Below are 20,539 nucleotides of genomic sequence, written 5' to 3' on the forward strand. Positions count from 1 at the left end.
GAAAAATTCAGATGCCAGAGCACCACAGCTATACCAACCTAACCCCTGCCCTGATGTAGACACAGCCTGGTTCACGGAAGAATGCTTCCATCAACCTAGTTACTGCTGCTTAGGGAGGTGATTGCCCTCAGCAACAGAAAAACCCCTTCTGTTGCTGTAGGACGTGTTTACACTATGGTGCCATAGCAGCAAAGCTGCACTCGTAATGTAGACATAGCCTAAGCTGCGCTGTTGCAAAATCTGCTTGCACCTGTATTAGGGAATTGCACCAGAACAAAAATAGTGATGTAGTTACACAAGGGCAAATGCCTCTAATGTGAACAGGACCTAAGCAAAAATAACCTTGTGAAATTGTATTAAGAAGATTTTCATTTAAGAAGTCAAAGGGCCTGATTCTCATTAACACCAAGGGCATATTACACCTCTCTGAGACACTTTGACACTGCTAGAACCATGTAAAGTATCTCAAGGGTATGCCCACACTAGGAAAAAAGGTGTGTCCTTGTCACATGCTAGCTACCACATGGTAACTAACAGAGATAAATCTCAGTCAAGACAAGGTAATTGTAGTTTTCACACACAAGCAAGTTAAGGGAAACACTCACTTCTATCTGTTAACATGTCAACTACAATTGACTTGACTTCACTAGGGATATGTCTACACTACAGAGACTATACTAACCTAGCTATGCTGGCATAGCCCCATAATGCAGATGCAGCTTCCCACCAACAGAAGGGTTTCTCTGTCAGTGTAGAAACACCACCTCCCCAAATGAAGCCCTTTCACTGACGTAGCTGTCCATCTACAGTGGAGCTTATGCCAGCATAGCGACATCGATCAGAGATATGTTTTTTCCCCCCACACTCCTAACCAACACAGCTAAGCCGACATAACTTTTCAGGGCAGACCAGGCCTATGATCTTACCTCCTGTTATTTACCATGCACTAGCTACCACGTGATAAGAGCACACCCTTTAATCCAAGTGAAGACAAGGCTTTTGTATAAATGAAAACCAGACCCTATTACTTCAAGCCCTGCCTCTGAGATACAACAGAGATATTACATTATTTCTTTTAAAACACAGTTACTCTTTCAATTCATTTGGTCCCATTAAACATTTAGGGGTTTGTTTGTTTGTTTTTTTACTATAATCTAACAGCTAAAATCCTCCGCAGGTAATTTGCTTCAATTGCAAAGTCAGTATTGCATTTTGGTGAATAACATTCTGCAGTGAATAACTGAGTAGTTACTTACAATGAAGTATCAGGCATGTGTGATGATAAAAGGGGAAAAAATGGTGTACAAAGGCACTTGCCCAACCTTCCTCTTTCCTCTTCAACCCATCCACTCATTTTACTGTCGACTCAAGCTAAATTAACGCCCCCCCTCGAAAAAAAAACATGTTTCACAAATATACCTTTGGAAACTGTGAGGACCTTTAAGAATTCTCCCTTTCATATCCAAAACTAGGGGCAAAATTCTCAGCCAGCATAACCTAACTGAAATCAATAAGAGTATTGCTCAGTGGAAATTTGGCCCTGCAAGTCTACACTGTCTAGATTTGAGAACAAAGCTAAATTAAATGCTTTATTACACTCTTAAAGCTATAGGTATTGTCCCACAATTTGTGGGGAACGCAATTTCTTTACCAGGTGTAAATTGCATCTCCCATGGGCGAGAATTCTGAGTCCCTGCTTCAGTTACAGCAGAACAGTATGAAGTGTACTAAGTTTAATGGTTTCAGTGAACTTCCCACTTCATTTTGAATTTATAAGATCAGTGAATGAGACAGCATCTTCTCAATGTTTGCCCATGAAAGCAGTTCAAAATTTCAAGCCTTAAAAACTCATTCTCCTATTCATAGAGGAGGGAGAAAAAACAAAAATAAAATTCTCAAACACTGAATAAAATTTGCCCAACTCTGAAAACCCTTGGTGGACTAAGAAATTCCCTTTCATCTTCTGACTTTGAAGTTTTCCTTCTTACTATTCTCGTCACAAAAAAAAAAAATCACTTTACCGCATCTGGGAGTACAGTGCATCTCTGTATCATCAATGAATGTGCTATGAAAAACTCTGTACAGTAGGCAGTAACAAATTAAAATATTTCTATTCTATCACTGCACTACAGATTTACTGCAACGTATGTGTGATCAGCATCCAGTAGGAAGGGATACAGGCCAATCTGAATCTAAACAGGGATGGACATGGTGAGCACGTGGATAGGAAGCCTTGGGTGGCAGGATAGTCCTCGCCCACAGACAACCCACCACCCTGAAGCATATTCTCACCAGTAACTACACATCGCACCATAGTAACTCTCACTTAGGAACCAATCCATGCAACAAACCTCGATGCCATCTCTGCCCACATATCTACACCAGCGACACCATCACAGGACCTAACCAGATCAGCCACACCATCACCGGTTCATTCACCCTGCAGGTCCACCAATGTGATGTACGCCATCATATGCCAGCAATGCCCCTCTGCTATGTACATTGGCCAAACTGGACAGTCCCTATGTAAAAGGATAAATGGACACATCAGATATTAGGAATGGCAATATACAAAAACCTGTGGGAGAACACTTCAATCTCCCTGGACACACAATAGCAGATTTAAAGGTAACCATCCTGCAAAAAAAACTTTAAGAGGTTAGTTCAATCAGGGAGGATGAGGCCCCTCTTCTAGCAGCTGAGGTGTGAACACCAAGGGAGGAGAAAGTGCTTTTGTAGTTGGCTAGCCATTCACAGTCTTTGTTTAATCCTGAGCTGATGGTGGTCAAATTTGCAGATGAACTGAAGCTCAGCAGTTCTCTTTGAAGTCTGGTCCTTGAGATTTTCACACTGAATGACTGTCACACATCAATCATAATTTTAGAAAAACTATGACATCTTAATTGTTAGTTATATGTACCTGTTAGTTGATAATTAAATTGCAAACCTATGATTACTTTTAATCTGAAATAGCTGATAGTTTTAAACTCCTGACATACAAAATACATGATGTGATGATATTAACTGGAGCCTTTTGGATGGAATCAATAACTGTTAAAGAAGGATCATATCAGCTACTGTCAGGTATCTGTCGTTTTCTTAATATTTCAAACACTAAGTAATTCTTATATACTGATAAAGCAGTAAAATGAAGTGGTCTCATACTGACACTGATATAAAATAAGAGATTAAATACAGAACACATTTACCTAATCTCCCTGAAGTCCAACTGAGCATTCTGAATTTTTTTCCATAGTATAGTTTTTACTTTAATGTTTTATTATTCAAGACCTAAACAGTGTGATTTAAAAGTAAAAAAACTATGTGTTCAAAGAGCTAATGCAAAAAGGCCAGAAACAGAGCTGATATTGAACAGTACCTACAAATCAAGAGGATCATCTTTTGGCAATTGTGGTATCCTGATGGAAGCATAACACACCGATGATGTATTATGTGCAGTATAATCACACATCGTCACAGCATCAGAGCACCAGCAAGCGCTCTACCGCCTTCTACATGTGATTAGCGAGGCGGAGGTGCTTGCGGTTCACTTTTACCTGGATAATGTACCTGAATTTCAAATGGAGATGGGCCCAGCCAGAAAATCAGATCCAATTCTCCCTCTAACTTCAGGGAGGTTCAAATCTGGACCTAAACTTTTGTGGCTCAAGTCTCTCTCTAATTAACATGTTGCTAAAAAAATAAAATTCACAGATAGCGGAGGTTAAAAAAAAATAAGTTCTGCCATTTGGAATTTTATGTCTAAACAGTAAAGATATGAAACAAGTTTATTTCCCAATAGCAACTGTCAGTTTCTCTCTCCACCAAACCCTCTGCACCACATGTTCCATCCTCTTTCTACTGCTATCCTTTCCTTTCCCTCAGTTGTCATCTGTAGAGGAGGGAAGAATCTAGTGTTATGACATCTAGATGAACAGCACCAATTTTCCATCAGCATGACCAGAAAAGTAGTACTGTGCAGAAGCTGAGGCACACTTGTGCTGAGAGGAGGGTTTTACGGGTCAGGGGAGGATATACAGAAAGAGGATTTTTCTGAAATCACACACTGAACTTACACCCTTTACACATAAAGTTACATAGTCAGCCAAAAAAGGACTAGTGGTGAGACTGGGGCAATTTTGACACACACACTAGCGGTAAGAAATGAATTCTGATCCAAAGTTTTTTTGTTTTTGTTTTTAAACGATAAGCAAAGAGGGGGAGGCATAGTTCAGTGGTTTGAGCATTGGCCTGCTAAATCAAGGGTTGTGAGTTCAATCCTTGAGGGAGCCATTTAGGGATTTGGGGATTGGTCCTGCTTTGAGCAGGGGGCTGGACTAGATGATCTCTTGAGGTCCCTTCCAACCCTAATAATCTATGACAGATTGCAATAAGCCATATTGGCAAGCATATGTCAAGAGACAACAAACAAACACTGTTCTTAAAACTAGAGAAAATTAAATCAAAACTGGGGCAAAATGTCTTCCTCATTAGACTTTAAAAGCTATCTGGGGTCAGATCCTCAGCTGATGTAAACAAATAGAGTTACACATAGCTGAGTATCTGGCACTAGGACTTCTCTGGCATGTCTTAATAGGTGATAACCTCAAGATGAAATTCCTCGAGGGATGGTCTATATTCAAGAGAGTGGCTTGAATCGAAGGAGAATGACAAGACTAGACTGAGAGTCAAAGATTTCAGTTTCATTGTGGAGAAGATACATTTGATTTTTCTGGGTTAAGAGGTTGAAATCCTTCTCTTGGCATCCAAAACATACATTCACATTACCACCCTACTTGAGTGTCAAGAACAGACTGAATAAGATTGAATTGCCAAGAAAAAAAACATGTCCTTCCCAGAAAACAATGTTATAAGTAAGCCATTGTGTCCTCTTTCAATAAAAGAGCATTTGCAGATTGTGATACAGAATCAAAGCAAAAAAAAAACCAAACAACCATGATCCTAACATTAATGCACATGATCAGTAAACACTCTTCCAAAGCAATAAGTATACTAATGCTTCTTTCCTCTCACACTTACTCTTGGTTGTTTTCTGAAAAATATGAAGGAAGGAAGGAATTGTTCCCCTCAACACAGGAAACACCAGGAAAAGAAAGATTAGAACAATTTCTTGCTGCTGACTGAAGTTAGTCCACTAGCATGACAACATGCTAGTGACTTTACACTGCAAGTGAAGCAAGTTCTCATCTTTCCTTGCTTAGAATACGACTTGTCATTGTAAGGCTCCCCTGGGAGAAGGGTGGATCAATTTCTGTTGTCAGTGCTTTGTGCTGCTCCAAATTATTTCCATTTATAATTATTAATAAATGAATTACAGCGTTGTGCCTTCAATCAGCAGTCACACACCACCAACACTAAATGAAAAGACAACTGTATGAGATAAGCAGTTTATTGAAACAAAAGTCCAATTGTTCAACCTTTTTTTATTTGTGGACCCCTACAAAATTTCAAGTGGAGGTGCAGACCCCTTTAGAAATCAAACAGTCTTCAGACCCCAAAGGGTCTGCAGACCACAGGCTGAGAACCACTGGACTAGAAAACAGTTACCGGACAGCACAGCATCCAGTTGCTGGTGTGTGTATGAAATAAATATCAGTAAAATTCTCTTTAAATCAGAAATTCAGTACAGAGAATATAAAATGCAATTATATTAATTTGTCTAATTTTTTCTATTTGATGCTTGAGCTGAAAATATGAACTTACATTTTAAAAGCTTTCATTTTATGTTACTGAAAATGGTTATTTCCAAAACCCAATAATAAATAGCCAATAATATAATTATCAATTAAACTTACCTTCTCATCCCACTCCCTACCCTTCTCCTTTCACCATTCTAATAATAAACCACCTATCTACAGAAACATTCTGGGCCAAATCCTTAGGGGGTGTAAAAGGCATACCTCTATTGACTTCAGCTGACCTATGTCAATGTACATCAGCTGAGGATCTAGACCTTCAACTTTTTCACGGGTGCCTGTCCAACTGCCAATTACAACAAAACACAATATCGAACTTTTGCTTCCAAAAAATTAAGACAGAGTCTCCTTAAAGATGTGAATTAATTTATAACAGACCTTGGGAGAAAGTAGTTGCAACTCTAACTCCTCACCTTTACCAAGCTCTGTTCAAGCAAGACTTAGCATGCCCTTTTGTTATCCTCATCCCCAAACTAAGTCTACATGGCAGAAGTCAGTGATCTTGTCTGCCTGCCCTGAACATGGCCTCAGGATTGGGGGAAAAAAAAAAATAGCTGTAGCTCTTGATGACAAGCCCTGTGTGGATAATAAAATCAATTAAAAAGATACCTGACAAAATCATGTCAGGTCCACACGCAGGGACTCAAAGCATTCAATCCGCAGCACAGCATTCCCCTCTGCACCAGATGGTAAACTAAGACAGCCCAGTGATACAGGCAGCACAGTTAAAATGAGCAGAAAAATGTTCATTGTCCACCACTTTCCAAAGCAGTTATACTGGGGATGCCCTTCTAGCAATAAGGAAATGAACTGCATGTCCAATAAAAAAGTACATTTACACTGCTCACCAAAAAGAGGAGAAAAATATTCCTGCAGCTTTATGAAGGTTAGGAGTTACACAGGTGTGTTTTAAAAGGGAAAGAGTAAAATCGAAATATTCAGTAAGAAAGAATTAGTGTAATTGCAGGTTCCATTTTATCCCTCCATTCAAACCATAAAGGGCCTCAAATTACTGCAGAGCTACGATACAGAGCTTCATGCTGCTTAATGCTTTTATACAAATCCAGGAAGTTCATTAAATTTTGGTTTGAGTGAGGGTCTCTCTTTTCTCTCCTATCCCCTGCTGATTTCATAAATGCTCCTTAAAATAGGGCTGGTTATCCAACTGAATTTTCTTTCTCCAGGGGGTGAGGTATGCAGAGGATGGGCCAGATTCCAATTTAGGCACACATATACACGTCTATCCTGATATAACGTGACCCCATAAAACACGAATTCGGATATAACATAGTAAAGCAGTCCTGGGGCAGGGGTTCTCATTCCAGCAGATCACAGCAAGTTCGATATAACGCAGTTTCACCTATAACACAGTAAGATTTTTTGGCTCCCAAGGACAGCATTATATCGGGGAAGAGGTGTATATGTGTACTTTACTTATGCATGCAAATCAGTTATGTATGTATAAATTAGGCACATGCAAATATATGGTCATAATTGGGTATGCCTAAATTTGAAAGTCTGACCTTTGATCTCTGGAATTATTTATTTAGGTTAGTCAGTAAGGAAAAAGGAAGAGCAGGTCCAATTTCTGCTCCCTAAACACTAGATAAAATCCTCTTGCAAAGGAATACAAAATATACCTTTTTATTAAATTATCAGAAAACGATTCACTTGCCAAAGGTCACACAGCAAGTCAGTGGTGGAGTTGGGAAAGAGCACTGAATTCCTGATTCCCAGTCCTGTGCTCTAACCAACAGTCTACATTTCCTTCCCTTAATGATACTATGAGCCATTGTTCTCCGAGTATAACCAAATTCCTCCCTGGAAATATGATCCTTATTTATGGGATCCTGCCAATTGCCTGAATCTCATTTCCGTATCTTGGACTCTTAGTATTTTAATGTACGCTTACAATTCTGTTGTAAATATTGGCAAAACTAACTGCAATATTCTCTGGCATTCAGAATCAAGGGTTTTTTTTAGCCATGTTTTTAAACTACTTTCTCCTTATTTTTGGAACACCTCCCATACTCATTTTGCACCAGACTGTTCATATTTTTTAAATGCCTTCTGCTTACAATACTTTTACTTCAACAGTAATCAGCCTCTGTTGCTCTTTTTCCTGGCGGACCATAACTGGGATAAATCCAATCCTAATCTCAAACCATTCCTGAGATGTTTTAACTGCTGAGTGTGGTATGGCCGGCAAAATGCATTTCCAGCACTACCACAAGTTTCTTCACAGATGCAGTGAGAACCAGCTGCAAAACGGTTAAAATATTCCTCCACTTCCTACCAGCATGGAAGGACCAGAGAGAGAAACAGAACAAGTTTCCCATACAACGTAATTCTATAAATTCATTTTGGGTAGGGGTTCTCAACTTTTTTCCTTTCTGAGCCACAAGCCCCCCCAATATGAATAAAAAAACTCCACCTGTGCCACAATAACTGGTTTTTCTGAATATAAAAGCCAGGGCCAGTGTCAAGGGGTAGCAACCAGGACAACTGCCTGGGGTCCCATGCCATAGGTGCTCTATCAAAGCTACGTATCAGAGGGTAGCCGTGTTAGTCTGGATCTGTAAAAGCAGCAAAGAATCCTGTGGCACCTATAGACTAACAGACGTTTTGGAGCATGAGCTTTCGTGGGTGAATACCCACTTCCTCAGATGCATACCCATGCATCTGAGGAAGTGGGTATTCACCCACGAAAGCTCATGCTCCAAAACGTCTGTTAGTCTATAAGGTGCCACAGGATTCTTTGCTGCTATCAAAGCTACATCGCTCAGGCTTTGGCTTCACAGAATATCAGGGTTGGAAGGGACCTCAGAAGGTCATTTAGTCCAACCCCCTGCTCAAAGTAGGACCAATCCCCAGATTTTTACCCCCGTTCCCCAAATGGCCCCCTCAAAGATTGAACTCACAGCCCTGGGTTTAGCAGGCCAATGCTCAAACCAGTGAGCTATCCCTCTCCCCAGGGAGTGGGGTTAAGGGCCCTGGGCTTCAGCCCTATGCCATGGGGTTTCGGCTTTCTACCCTGGGCTCCAGCGAGTATAATGCTGGCCCTCCAGGGGGCCTCAGACCCCTGACTGAGAACTGCTGATTTAGGACATTTGTCACTCTCAAACCTTTCTGAGATGCACACAGGATTCACTAATGTGTATCAGTTAGGAAGGGGGACTCAAAATGCTAACCACTATACATACATATATGCACACAGACTCCCTGTCCCCAAGAGCTTACCTAGAATTCTAAGTCATACCCATTCCCACCGTCTCTGAGCACCTTACATGTAGTTTTAAAAAGTACAAAATATCTCAGCCTTAGTCTTTTTGTCTGTCCCACACATGGCAGGAAATTTTAACTTCCCACCTCTAGCGAGCCCAAGACCTCTCTCCCCTTTAACTCCAGAGAAAGTTGCTAAATGATTTGGCTTTAGATAGTTGTAAATGCAACCCTTCATCATTTAGGTGGGAGGGTAAACAGGCTGACTCTTCTAAAGTTGACCCCACTATTGCACTATGGGGAAAAAATTGACCAATTCCCTTGGCTCCCATACCAGTTCAGCTGAATTGGTAGGAGCAGTTGCCTAGACAAGATGCTGGCAGGCGGCCCTGTTTTCACCAGCATTTTGATTAGATTTGCTTTTCTACAGGTTTAGCTAAAAGGGTGGCAAAGAGTTTCAGGGTCCTTGTCTACCCTGCAGCTCCTCATGGTTTTAATATTGGTTCTGATGAACTGGTAGGAATTTTTATGGTAAATTTCACCAGTGTAGAAATGGTCTGAGAGAAGACACTTGTAGAGTGGCAGGAGGGACTTTTTTAGTGGATGGGTCACTTGACTGGGATTCAGGAAATGTAGCTTTAATTCCTGACAGCCACATATTTCCTGTGGGTTATTTGGGCAATGGACTTAAATCTACCCAGTGTCTCAATTCCCCATCAGTAACAGAGGACACCACTCTACTCAGAGGCGGTAGGAATGTAAAGTCCATTAATGACTGTGAAGCATTCAGATACTACTGCACTGAGAACTATACAAGTACCTAGACAGAGAGTGGAGAAAGAGCGAAGCCATGCTGAAACACATAATCCACACCTGTGCTCCATCTAACCCCCGCCCAGAAAATCCTAGGTATTCAATGAACCCAGTCCCAGAAGCACTACAACCAAGCCAACCTCCGGAAAAAAGGACCCTAGGAAAGCTAATATTCAAATAGTGGTCATGAAAAAACGTTGATGGGAAATGCACGTCAAAGGGGCAAATTTGCATTTGACGCATGAAAGTCAATCACACAAATCAGTTCAGCATTTTACCTGTTCATCTTGGAATCTCAGCATTCATGATTGTTATCAGACTGCACTGAATTCGTGATAGAAGGTGGGTAAGGCTATACTTTTTATTGGATCAAGTTCTGTTGGTTAGACAAGATTTTGAGCTTACACAGAGCTCTTCTTCAGGTCTGGAAAACATACTCAGGGAATAGAGATGACAACTTAAATGCGGACACGTGACTAATTTGTAAAGTATCTAAATCCTCAGACTAGGGTTTGAGCCATCGACCCTAACACAGAATGTGTGTGAACATGATTACAGAGGAAGAAAAGTCTTATGGTTCAGGCACTAGGCTGGAACTCAGGAGATTTGGGGTTTCATAGATTCAAGGACTGGAAGGGACCTCAAGAGGTCATCGAGTCCAGTCCCCTGCCCTCATGGCAGGACCAAATACTGTCTAGATCATCCTGGATAGACATTTATCTAACCTACTCAACTATCTCCAGAGACAGAGATTCCAGAACCTCTCTAGGCAATTTATTCCAGTGTTTAACCACCCTGAGAGTTAGGAACTTTTTCCTAATGTCCAACCTAAATCTCCCTTGCTGCAGTTTAAGCCCATTGCTTCTTGTTCTATCCTTAGAGGCTAAGATGAACAAGTTTTCTCCCTCATCCTTATGACACCCGTTTAGATACCTGAAAATTGCTATCAGGTCCCCTCTCAGTCTTCTCTTTTCTAAACTAAACAAACCCAATTCTTCCAGCCTTCCTTCGTAGGTCATGTTCTCTGGACACCTAGCTGCCAGACCCTTTTTGTAGGACTTGAATATTTACTTCCGCTGGCAAGCACTAACCCACACTGAGTTCAGTAAGAGTAATGGGTTCAAAATCTGTCCCTCAATCTCTCTGTGCCTCATTTCCCACTCTGTTAAAAAGGAGGGAGAAGCTATTAATACTTCCTTCTGTCTTGTCTGTAAATTGTTTGAGCAGAATCTGTATTTTACTATATGTATGTATAGATCTTGGTGTTCCAACCTCATTTAGGACCCCCCAGCGCTATGTAATACCAACAATCATATACATATTGCTACTAAAACAAGGAACACAGCATCGGTGTATATATACACACACTTGATCAGTTCAGGCATATGCATATTGTAAATGTAGTGCTCAGTGCACTGATTTTAATAAGAGGCTCCACTTTGGATTCCTGTGCAGGTCTTCCTCCTCTAAAACACTTTTTTCCTTCTAAAACTCTATCTGAAAACTATTCATTTGTGCATATGAATGCCTTGTTCCCATCTGTGTAGATTTTATTTGAAGAGAACAAGACTTTGAAAAAAACAAACACTGTTTCTGGAACTATTTGTTCTAGGGTTTTCCCAAACTGCTTAAACCTCAGAAATCTTTGTTAATACCAAGAAGCACTTTAGCGTAACCATCTGTCTTCCAAGCCTTCTACCACAATCGCCTTCTGGCAACCTTGGCTGATGACTACTGAACTGACTATATTTCAATGGATCCATCAAAGAATATGCAATAAAGGGGAATTTTAGATATATCAATTCCACCTTCACAGAGAACCAAAGTCTTCAGTCCATTTTAACAGGCTAGGAAGGCCCAAAATCTAATTTTCCCCCTCCTCCATTTCTAGTCCTCGCTCCAATGCTTGAAAAAGTTTGTTGGTCTTGAAAAAAGATCAGTACTAACCTTGAAAACTGTTTTCTATTCATGGAAGATCACTAGACAGTGGATCATAAAAAAGTCACTATTTCTCTCACCTCGCCCTTTAATTCAAGCATGATTTTTGCTTCTCTCTCATGAGCTGTTCGATAAATACTTTCCACCAGCTAAAAGCTTTCAGATAGTATAAAGCTTCGGTTTCTACCCCTACCGCTTCTCAAGACAGTGGCTGCTAAAAATCAAGTCAGGATTCAATGGAAATAAAGAAAGCATTTAAGAAGAGGGAAAAATAAGGTATTTGAGAGATTCAGATGTCTCCATACTATACCTCCACCATCTTGCCCAGTACAAGGCTCTGTCCCACACATGACTGGAAATGCTTCTGTTTTGTCTTTTCTTTATGATAGGTTCAAGACAACACCACCACCACATCACTTCTTTTGAACAAGGTCTCTCACCTCCCCCACCTCACCCCCAACACACACTAGTGTTTTTCCACATATGCAAATTACATTGCTGCCAAAGAGATGTTATATGATTGTGTGGGAGGGGAGTTAGTCCAGAACACACTGCAAAGGTGCAGTCCACCCATTGATAAGGCTATGGAAAAAACTCTTCTCTCCAAAGGCTAGAATACCATAAGATCTGCTTCAACATCTGTGATTTGACCCCCCTCTAGTGGGTAACCCACAACAAGGCAGTAAGCCTCACTACCAGTTAACAGCCAATGCAGAGTCTCCTTTTGCTCAGGTGATTAGTTCCCTTTAAGAGCCTAGATGTCCTCTATTCTAGGCATCAATACCTTTTGTGCTGTTTAATCAATGTGAATGATGTCTGCAGACAGAGATTCCTTAAGGTGAGAGAGCCCATACTATGCGATATTAGAGGTGGGTGTTCAGAATTCTCTTCTGTAGAGTCATTTTACACAGAGGTCCTTTTCAATGGAAGAGGGGAATTTCTCTCTGCAATATCTGGTTTTATGTGCAACTCAGCTTGTCACAGCATTGTCATTTACCCCAGTGCTTCTTCCCTCTGTCAGGCATTTTCAGAGCCTGACAGAACTCTATGCTACAGCCAGCCAAGGTTTCACAGCTTATCCTAAAGAGGAAGAACTCAGCTGCCAGACAAGCTAAGCAGAAAAGTAGCAAAATATGTAAGTCTGCCAGAAAAGACAGCAAATGTGCAGAAAATGTCTAGAAATCTGAGTACCCAAGACAGAAGAATCTGACAAGATTCATGGATGGGTACTTCCAGCTACCCGGTCGTTTGACAGATAGGTATCTTCCCATCTTAAACAACCCAGACATGGTCTAAAAGCCCAGGAGTTGCAGACATAATTTAGAAACACTTCTAATCTAATGTATCCTGAATACAATGAGTGTTTATGTCACAATACTAATTCTAGAGCAAAATTCTCTAATGTAACTAAAACAATCCTCATTTATTATGCACACATTAACATCAAATATTCCATTTAAACCAACTGTTGAAGCACAAACTTAGCCCCTGTCATAAAGACCCTGTACCTATTCCATTTTAAATTTACAATGATAATTTTTACTGTTTTTCTTTCTTTAATTAAAAGCTTTTCTTGTTTAAGAACCTGATTGTTTTTTTATTCTGGTGAGACCCCAGGGGACGGGGTCTGGATTCACCAGGGACTTGGTGGGGAGAAAGGAGGGAAGGGAGAGAAAGGTTGATTTCTCTCTGTGTTAGGATTACTTTCTCCTCAGGGAGAGTCTGGGAGGGAGAGAGAGAAGGAGGGGGGAAAATGAATTTTCTTCTCTGTTTTAAGATTCAAGGAGTTTGAATCACAGTGATCTTCCAGGGTAACCCAGGGAGGGGAAGCCTGGGAGAGGCAACGGTGAGGGAAAGTGTTTACTTTCCTTGTGTTAAGATCCAGAGGGACTGGGTCTTGGGGATCCCCGGGCAAGGTTTTGGGGGGACCAGAGTGTACCAGGCACTGGAATTCCTGGTTGGTGGCAGCGCTACAGGTTCTAAGCTGGTAACTGAGCTTAGAGGAATTCATGCTGGTACCCCATCTTTTGGACGCTAAGGTTCAGAGTGGGGAATTATACCATGACAGCTCCTTGATAGATTAGTTTGACAACCTATGCAAATAATATTTATCTTTCCATATCCCACACAACCTTCTGCAAAACATGAGAGTTTCCCACATTTGGTATATCAACTAGTGAAGAAAATAGTCAAGTCTTTACCGCGATTGTAGGATTACATAACACACGTAGAACATAAATTTTTAATGTCAAGGGAAAGAGGACCACAGGGTTTTCTTACAGTCCAGTTTTCTTCATAACATGTACATTTATTGTTCTTGTTTTAAAAACTTATTTGAATGCATTACATGTAAGGTAACATTTCTTAGAATTTCTGTGAGGTACAATGGAATAGGATTTTCAACTGATCAGCTTTCATTTTAGACCTGTCAGTCTCAGGTTACTCTTATTCCATTGGATTTTACTGGTATATTCCTAGATCTAACCTAATAGTATAGTGCTACATGAAGTTTCACAGTTTACACACTAACCTTGTACATTTTAAGGAATGCAATCATGACCCACTAACCTACTTGCAACAGTGATTAGAAAGAGGTAAAGATACAAAAATAATATTGCTGAGCACTTTTAATACAGCTAATTAGCCAAGATGCTAAATATTTCAAGTCAAAATGTCTATTCCTTAATTTACACAGATGAATGACTTCAGTGGAAGCAACAACCCTGGGAAGCTTTAAAGGCAACCCTGCATAACCCTGAATCCAGTCTATTTCAAGTAACACCACGGCACTGCAACGTTCTTCCTCAATGAACATCCCTTCTGCAGTTTTGTAGTGCTGAAGCACAAAAGAGCATAATATGCATGACTGGCATCCTTTACTTTAACAGTTTGGCTGAAATGTTCTAGTCTTCAAGATTACCTAAGAAATAAAGATGAAAAGTAAAAACTGTAGACTGTTAAAATAAGATAGGAATAGGTACATGAGCACATTTGTAATGATGCGAGCTTAAAACCATCCTGCTCATGCAATGATTGGGACAATAAAAATATTAGCAAGAAGCAAACTGAGTGAATCTGGAAATACAAATTAATCCATCTCTCATCAACGCTTTCATTAACCTCTCTTGGTAAAGCCTAAATTCTGCATGTGATTGTGCAAGTATAAAAATACCAAATAATGGACAAATCTCCAAAAAGGCCTCCCTCATTTGTACTGAAACTGCTAGATACTGCCTCCACAATTCCAAGACATAAAGGAGATATTAATGCTCCAACGTCTGCCCAAAAAAACCCAACATAGTCATTCTAATAGAAGTTTGTATGCTTGCTGTAGGAACTTTAAGCTATGAATCTTTTTATTTGCAAGTCTCATCAATGTTTAGGAAAGGAAGTCCCTATAGGATGACAAACCATATTTGATCCCCACGCATTAAATACAAATTATGTGACATTCACCAAGAAAGAGCCCTGGGAAATTCAGAACAGCATCTCTATACAATTCAGTCCTACCTCCCCTATCCTCCATGACTTTGCTTCCAGCTGCAGGGCAACAGATAGTGAGATCAAAAATAAATGTTGTGCAGAAACTAAGTACTATATTTGCACAATTCATATCCATTCTCATGAAGGAACCTAAGCCCAGCGCATCACACTCTGAACATACATTGTTTAAGTTGTCCCCCTCCTTCCCTTAACATAAACTTCTTACCAGCATGAAATGATTTAGCTGCAGGCAAATACTGCTAAAATAGTGCTTTCCAGTATTAGTCCCATCACTGCATTCAAGATTAATTTTCATGACAGTCGCAACAGCCATGGCAGAAGCGTAAAAACACCCTCGAAATAGTCACAATGGTTAGTCCACAAATTCCTTCAATTGTAGCTCTCTCTGTTTTCTTAAGTCAGACACTGAGATCCAGCTTCAGTCCACTGCACTGTTTAGCAAGATCGGAATGTGATTCAGGTAATACACAGGATCTCAGTGAGCTCTCTTATTTCAGGTAACCTGACTTGGGGTATGGCTACCGCTTTGAAGTTTCAAGAGTGGTTGCAGCGCCAGCGCTGGGAGATCTCCCAGCGCTGCACGTACTCCACATCCCTTACGGGTGTAGCTTACAGCGCTGGAAGCCGCGCTCCCAGCGCTGCGGCACTGTTTACACTGAGGCTTTACAGTGCTGTATCTTGCAGCGCTCAGGGGGGTGATTTTTTCACCCCCCTGAGCCCAAAAGTTGCAGCGCTGTAAAACGCCAGTGTAGCCATGGCCTTGGTCTGGAGAGCCCCTTCCCAGTCCCTATGTCAGCAACCCCGGACCTGCACATTCCCAGCACTGAAATCCTCCTCTGCAGTGAAAAGTCACTGCTAAATCTGGGCAACTTAAGCCTCTTTTCTTCATAGAAGCCACACACACATCATCTCTTCCATGCATGACTAGAACCCCTAAGCAGCATAGTTTGGTTTTTTTCCCCCACTATTCACTCAAATGTGTTGTGGATTTGGTTTTAATACATAATCGCTTATTTTGCTTGGCTGCATGATGAGACACCCCCAATTTGCCAAAGAAGCATCTGCACCAAGCTGCTTTTGCCGATGATCTGCATTTGGGGATAACAGCTGGTGGAAGGAGGCAGAAAGGTTTGTGAACTGATTCTTCCTCCTAACACATCCCTGCCCACGCATCCTAGACATGGCTGCAAAAATATCCACAACATTGAGAGGGAATTTGTCTTAAATAAGTGCACATGACATTGAAAAGACGATAGAACAGAAATGTTGCTTCTGTTGCACTGCATGATTTCACCAGCTTATTTCCTAGGTAGCGATTCCAGAGAACCTTCCCACACATTCCTCCCTGCCCCCCTCCTCAAAAAAAAAAATTCTTTGCTGTGGTATCTCCATTTTACCTCAAGATTTTTACGCTAAGAAGAAACATCAAACCCTCTCAAACGTGCTGTCTCCATCTTAACTTCAGCCACTTTTTCAGAAATTTCATTTAGCAGCAAAATTAACCCCTTCAATTACTCATACATCATCCACAAAATACTTGCCTTCTAATCTCACCAGCCCTTGCTGTCTCCTCCCCCTCATACCAGCAAAAATACAATCCTCTAAAATCCATTTGATGTCTTATCTACAGGATTTATCCTGGAGATTTCAGTGCAGGGATAAAATTAACCCCATCAGCAACAAGCCCTTTGATTCCCCTGTACCCCATCACATAAAATGTCTCATTAGTTTTTTCCACATATCTAGCCTCTTCTGGAAAATATCTGAAGAGGCCAAATTAACCATTGGTTTGCCCTATCGGATCACTATTCCTCCAAAGCTCCTTCCCAAATATTGTCTGATCTGGATGCTTGTTACTTCCACATTCAACTTGGGGATTTCATCCCATCCTCTCTCATCCATGCCTCTCATCCTCCAGCCTCACTTCTGAAGTCTCCCCTTTCCACACACACAGAGTTGTCCTAGAGGACATGTAGCAAAATAGCTCGGTACAATTATCCTTAGATCACCTCTTTCCCCAAAATCCTATCTCTGTGGAGTTCATTTTTACAAGCTCATTCTAGGGAACCCCTTCATGCTCCCTCCCAAATCTTTGTTGGGGGTATGCTGACCTCCACAGTCATCCCGGAGATTTCACCCCCAAAACTGTTCCCTCCACTCCAACCCCGGAAATTTTCCTTTCCCTATCCCCGCTCCCCCTGCTATTCAAATCCTTCCCTTGAATAGTCTTTCCTACCTTCCCATCTCCTCCCCCGCCACACACACACCCATAGCTTCTGTCTAGGGAACAAACCCCATCTCTGACCTCTAGTCCCTTACACCGGAAATCTAAAAACACTCCCCAATTCCCCTACACCTGCTGAAGTGGCATCTCTCTCCTATTACCAAAGATTTATCCAGGACATCTCACTACATTTTTCCCTCTTCCAAATAACGACCTGCTTCCCCTTCTTTGCAGAGTGTGATTAACCCTGGGGGACATCTTCCCCTCTTTCCCTTACTTGCAGACCCATTTTCTAGAGCTCACTCGGAATGCAGGTAAGGATGTGAACCCACTTCTCCCCCCACAATCCCAGATCCAGGCCCAGAAGTTGTCCCAGGGGTAGAAATGAGCAATCCCTGTTTACACCACATAATCCATTCAAACTATGTCCACATGTGGTGGGGACCGCTTCTCCCCATACCTTGAGCTAACGCTGAGATTTATCAGTTTCACCTCCCAACCCCAGCTGTATTTCATCGAACATTCCCCTCTGGCACAGGAGCAATACAACAGAGTTCTTTCTCCCCGTCTGGGAATGACCTCCACCCCACATCATCATCATCTCCTCTGCCTGGGATTCACCCCTAACCCTATAATCCTCCCTTTCGCCTCTCTCCCCAGGCCCATCACCTGCTGCTCCACTTTATACATGTGTAGGGACGATTCCCCCGCTCCCCAGGCCCTTCCCCCCCAATGTGTGGGAGGATGTCGTGACTCCCCCTCTCCCTTGGTCCTTCCCCCCCATGTAAGTGGGGAGTGACCCCCTATCCTCAAGCCCTTTCCCCCCAATGTAAGTGGGGAGTGACCCCCTATCCTCAAGCCCTTCCCCCCCATGTAAGTGGGGAGTGACCCCCTATCCTCAAGCCCTTTCCCCCCCAATGTAAGTGGGGAGTGACCCCCTATCCTCAAGCCCTTTCCCCCCAATGTAAGTGGGGAGTGACCCCTATCCTCAAGCCCTTCCCCCCATGTAAGTGGGGAGTGACCCCTATCCTCAAGCCCTTTCCCCCCCAATGTAAGTGGGGAGTGACCCCCTATCCTCAAGCCCTTTCCCCCCAATGTAAGTGGGAGTGACCCCCTATCCTCAAGCCCTTTTCCCCCCAATGTAAGTGGGGAGTGACCCCTATCCTCAAGCCCTTTCCCCCCAATGTAAGTGGGGAGTGACCCCCTATCCTCAAGCCCTTTCCCCCCCAATGAAAGTGGGGTCATGACTCCCCCTCGGCCCTTTCCCCCCAATGTAAGTGGGGTCATGACTCCCCCTCGGCCCTTTCCCCCCAATGTAAGTGGGGAGTGAACCCCTATCCTCAAGCCCTTCCCCCCTGTGTAGGTGTAGGGGTGACCCCTCCTCTCCCCAGGCCTCTCCCCCTCCCGTGTGCGTGGGGGGCTGACCCCCTTCTGCAAGCCCTTCCCCGCAGTGTGTGCGCGTGCTGGTGGGGGGCGACCCCCTCTCTCCGCCCCCCCCCCTTACCTCCAGACCTGTCCCATCTGCAGCAGGTGGATGACGGCCTGCCAGATCCAGACGGAGAGCCTGCAGAGGCGCTGGGCCCCCGGGGTGGCGGTGCCCACGGCGCCCATCATGGGCGGCCCGCGGCTGCTGAGGCCCTGCACGGCGCCCAGCCCGCCGCCCGTGTAGTCCTGCACGAACCAGCGGAAGCTGAGGATCTGCACCAGCACGGAGGGCAGCAGCACGAAGGCCAGGGTCAGGCCGCACCACACGTAGTCCCGCCGCCCGTAGTGATGCAGCGCCAGCCACAGGTCCGTGCCCACGTCGCCCAGCAGCACCAGCAGCGCCAGCACGATCCACAGGCAGTCCAGCCACGGCCGCTCGCCGCCGCCGGGCCCCCCCGGGGGTGCGGCGGCCCCTCGGAGGAGGAGCCCGGGGCCAGCGGGTCCGTGCCCCGCCGCCCCCGGCCCGGCCCCCGCCCGCCCCAGCAGGCTCCGCAGGCAGGCGCTCCGGCAGCCCCAGTAGCACGACGAGGTGTTGCAGCAGTGGCAGATGTGCAGGGAGCTGCTGCCGCCCTGCTCGTCCGCCCCGTCGCCGCCGCCGCCGCCGGCGCCCCCCGCCGCGGCCGCCGCCGCCGCCTCGTCCAGGTTGTGCAGCTGGGCGAAGCCGACCCCCGCGCCCCCGCCGTCCGACTTGGCCGCCATCTTGCTGCTGCCGCCGCCGCCGCTCGCCCCGCTTCTCCGGCCCCCTCGCCGGGCTCCCCCCCCCCCCGCTTCCGGGGGAGGCGCTTGCCGGGCCCCGCGCAGGACGGAGGGGGGACCCCTAGCGCCCGCCCGGCGAAGCGCCGCTCCCGCGCTGCCCAGGAGCGGCCGCGGCAGCAGGAGCAGCCGCCCCGGTCTCCGCTGTCCCCTGCCCCAAGGATTCCCCGGGAGCCCCCAGGCCGGGCCTCCTGCACCAAGGATCCCCGGGACCCCCACCCCACCCCTCCTGCACCAAGGACCCCCCAGCTCCCCCGGGACCCCCCAGGCCAGGCCTCCTGCACCAAGGATCCCCGGGACCCCCCACCCCACCGCTCCTGCACCAAGGACCCCCCTGCTCCCCCGGGACCCCCAGGCCAGGACTCCTGCACCAAGGATCCCCGGGACCCCCCAGGCCAGGCCTCCTGCACCAAGGACCCCCCAGCTCCCCCGGGACCCCCCAGGCCAGGCCTCCTGCACTAAGGACCTCTGAGCTCCCCTGGGACCCCCACCCTCCTGCACCAAGGACCCCCAGCTCCCCCGGGACCCCCAGGCCAGGCCTCCTGCACCAAGGACCCCCCAGCTCCCCGGGACCCCCAGGCCAGGCCTCCTGCACTAAGGACCTCTGAGCTCCCCTGGGACCCCCACCCCTCCTGCACCAAGGACCCCCCAGCTCCCCGGGACCCCCCAGGCCAGGCCTCCTGCACCAAGGACCCCTGAGCTCCCCTGGGACCCCCACCCCACCCCTACTGCACCAAGGACCTCTGAGCTCCCCTGGGACCCCCACCCCACCCCTACTGCACCAAGGACCTCTGAGCTCCCCCGGGACTCCCCCCCCCCCCCTCCTGCACCAAGGACCTCTGAGCTCCCCCGGGACCCCCCACCCCACCCCCCCTGCACCAAG

General features: G+C 44.9%; 1 protein-coding gene across 1 annotated transcript in view; it reads right to left on the reverse strand.

Annotated features, from left to right (window-relative positions):
• Nucleotides 1-19,602, reverse strand: part of XKR6 (XK related 6) — a 308,921-nt gene extending 289,319 nt beyond the window's left edge. Inside the window, exon 1 of the mRNA XM_030555199.1 lies at nt 18,923-19,602. Within this exon, the coding sequence (XP_030411059.1) occupies nt 18,923-19,602 (680 nt within the window). The remainder of the gene's footprint in view (nt 1-18,922) is intronic.
• Between the last annotated feature and the right edge of the window lie 937 nt (nt 19,603-20,539).

This window comes from Gopherus evgoodei, chromosome 3, assembly GCF_007399415.2.
Source record: "Gopherus evgoodei ecotype Sinaloan lineage chromosome 3, rGopEvg1_v1.p, whole genome shotgun sequence".
Lineage (NCBI taxonomy): Eukaryota > Metazoa > Chordata > Testudines > Testudinidae > Gopherus > Gopherus evgoodei.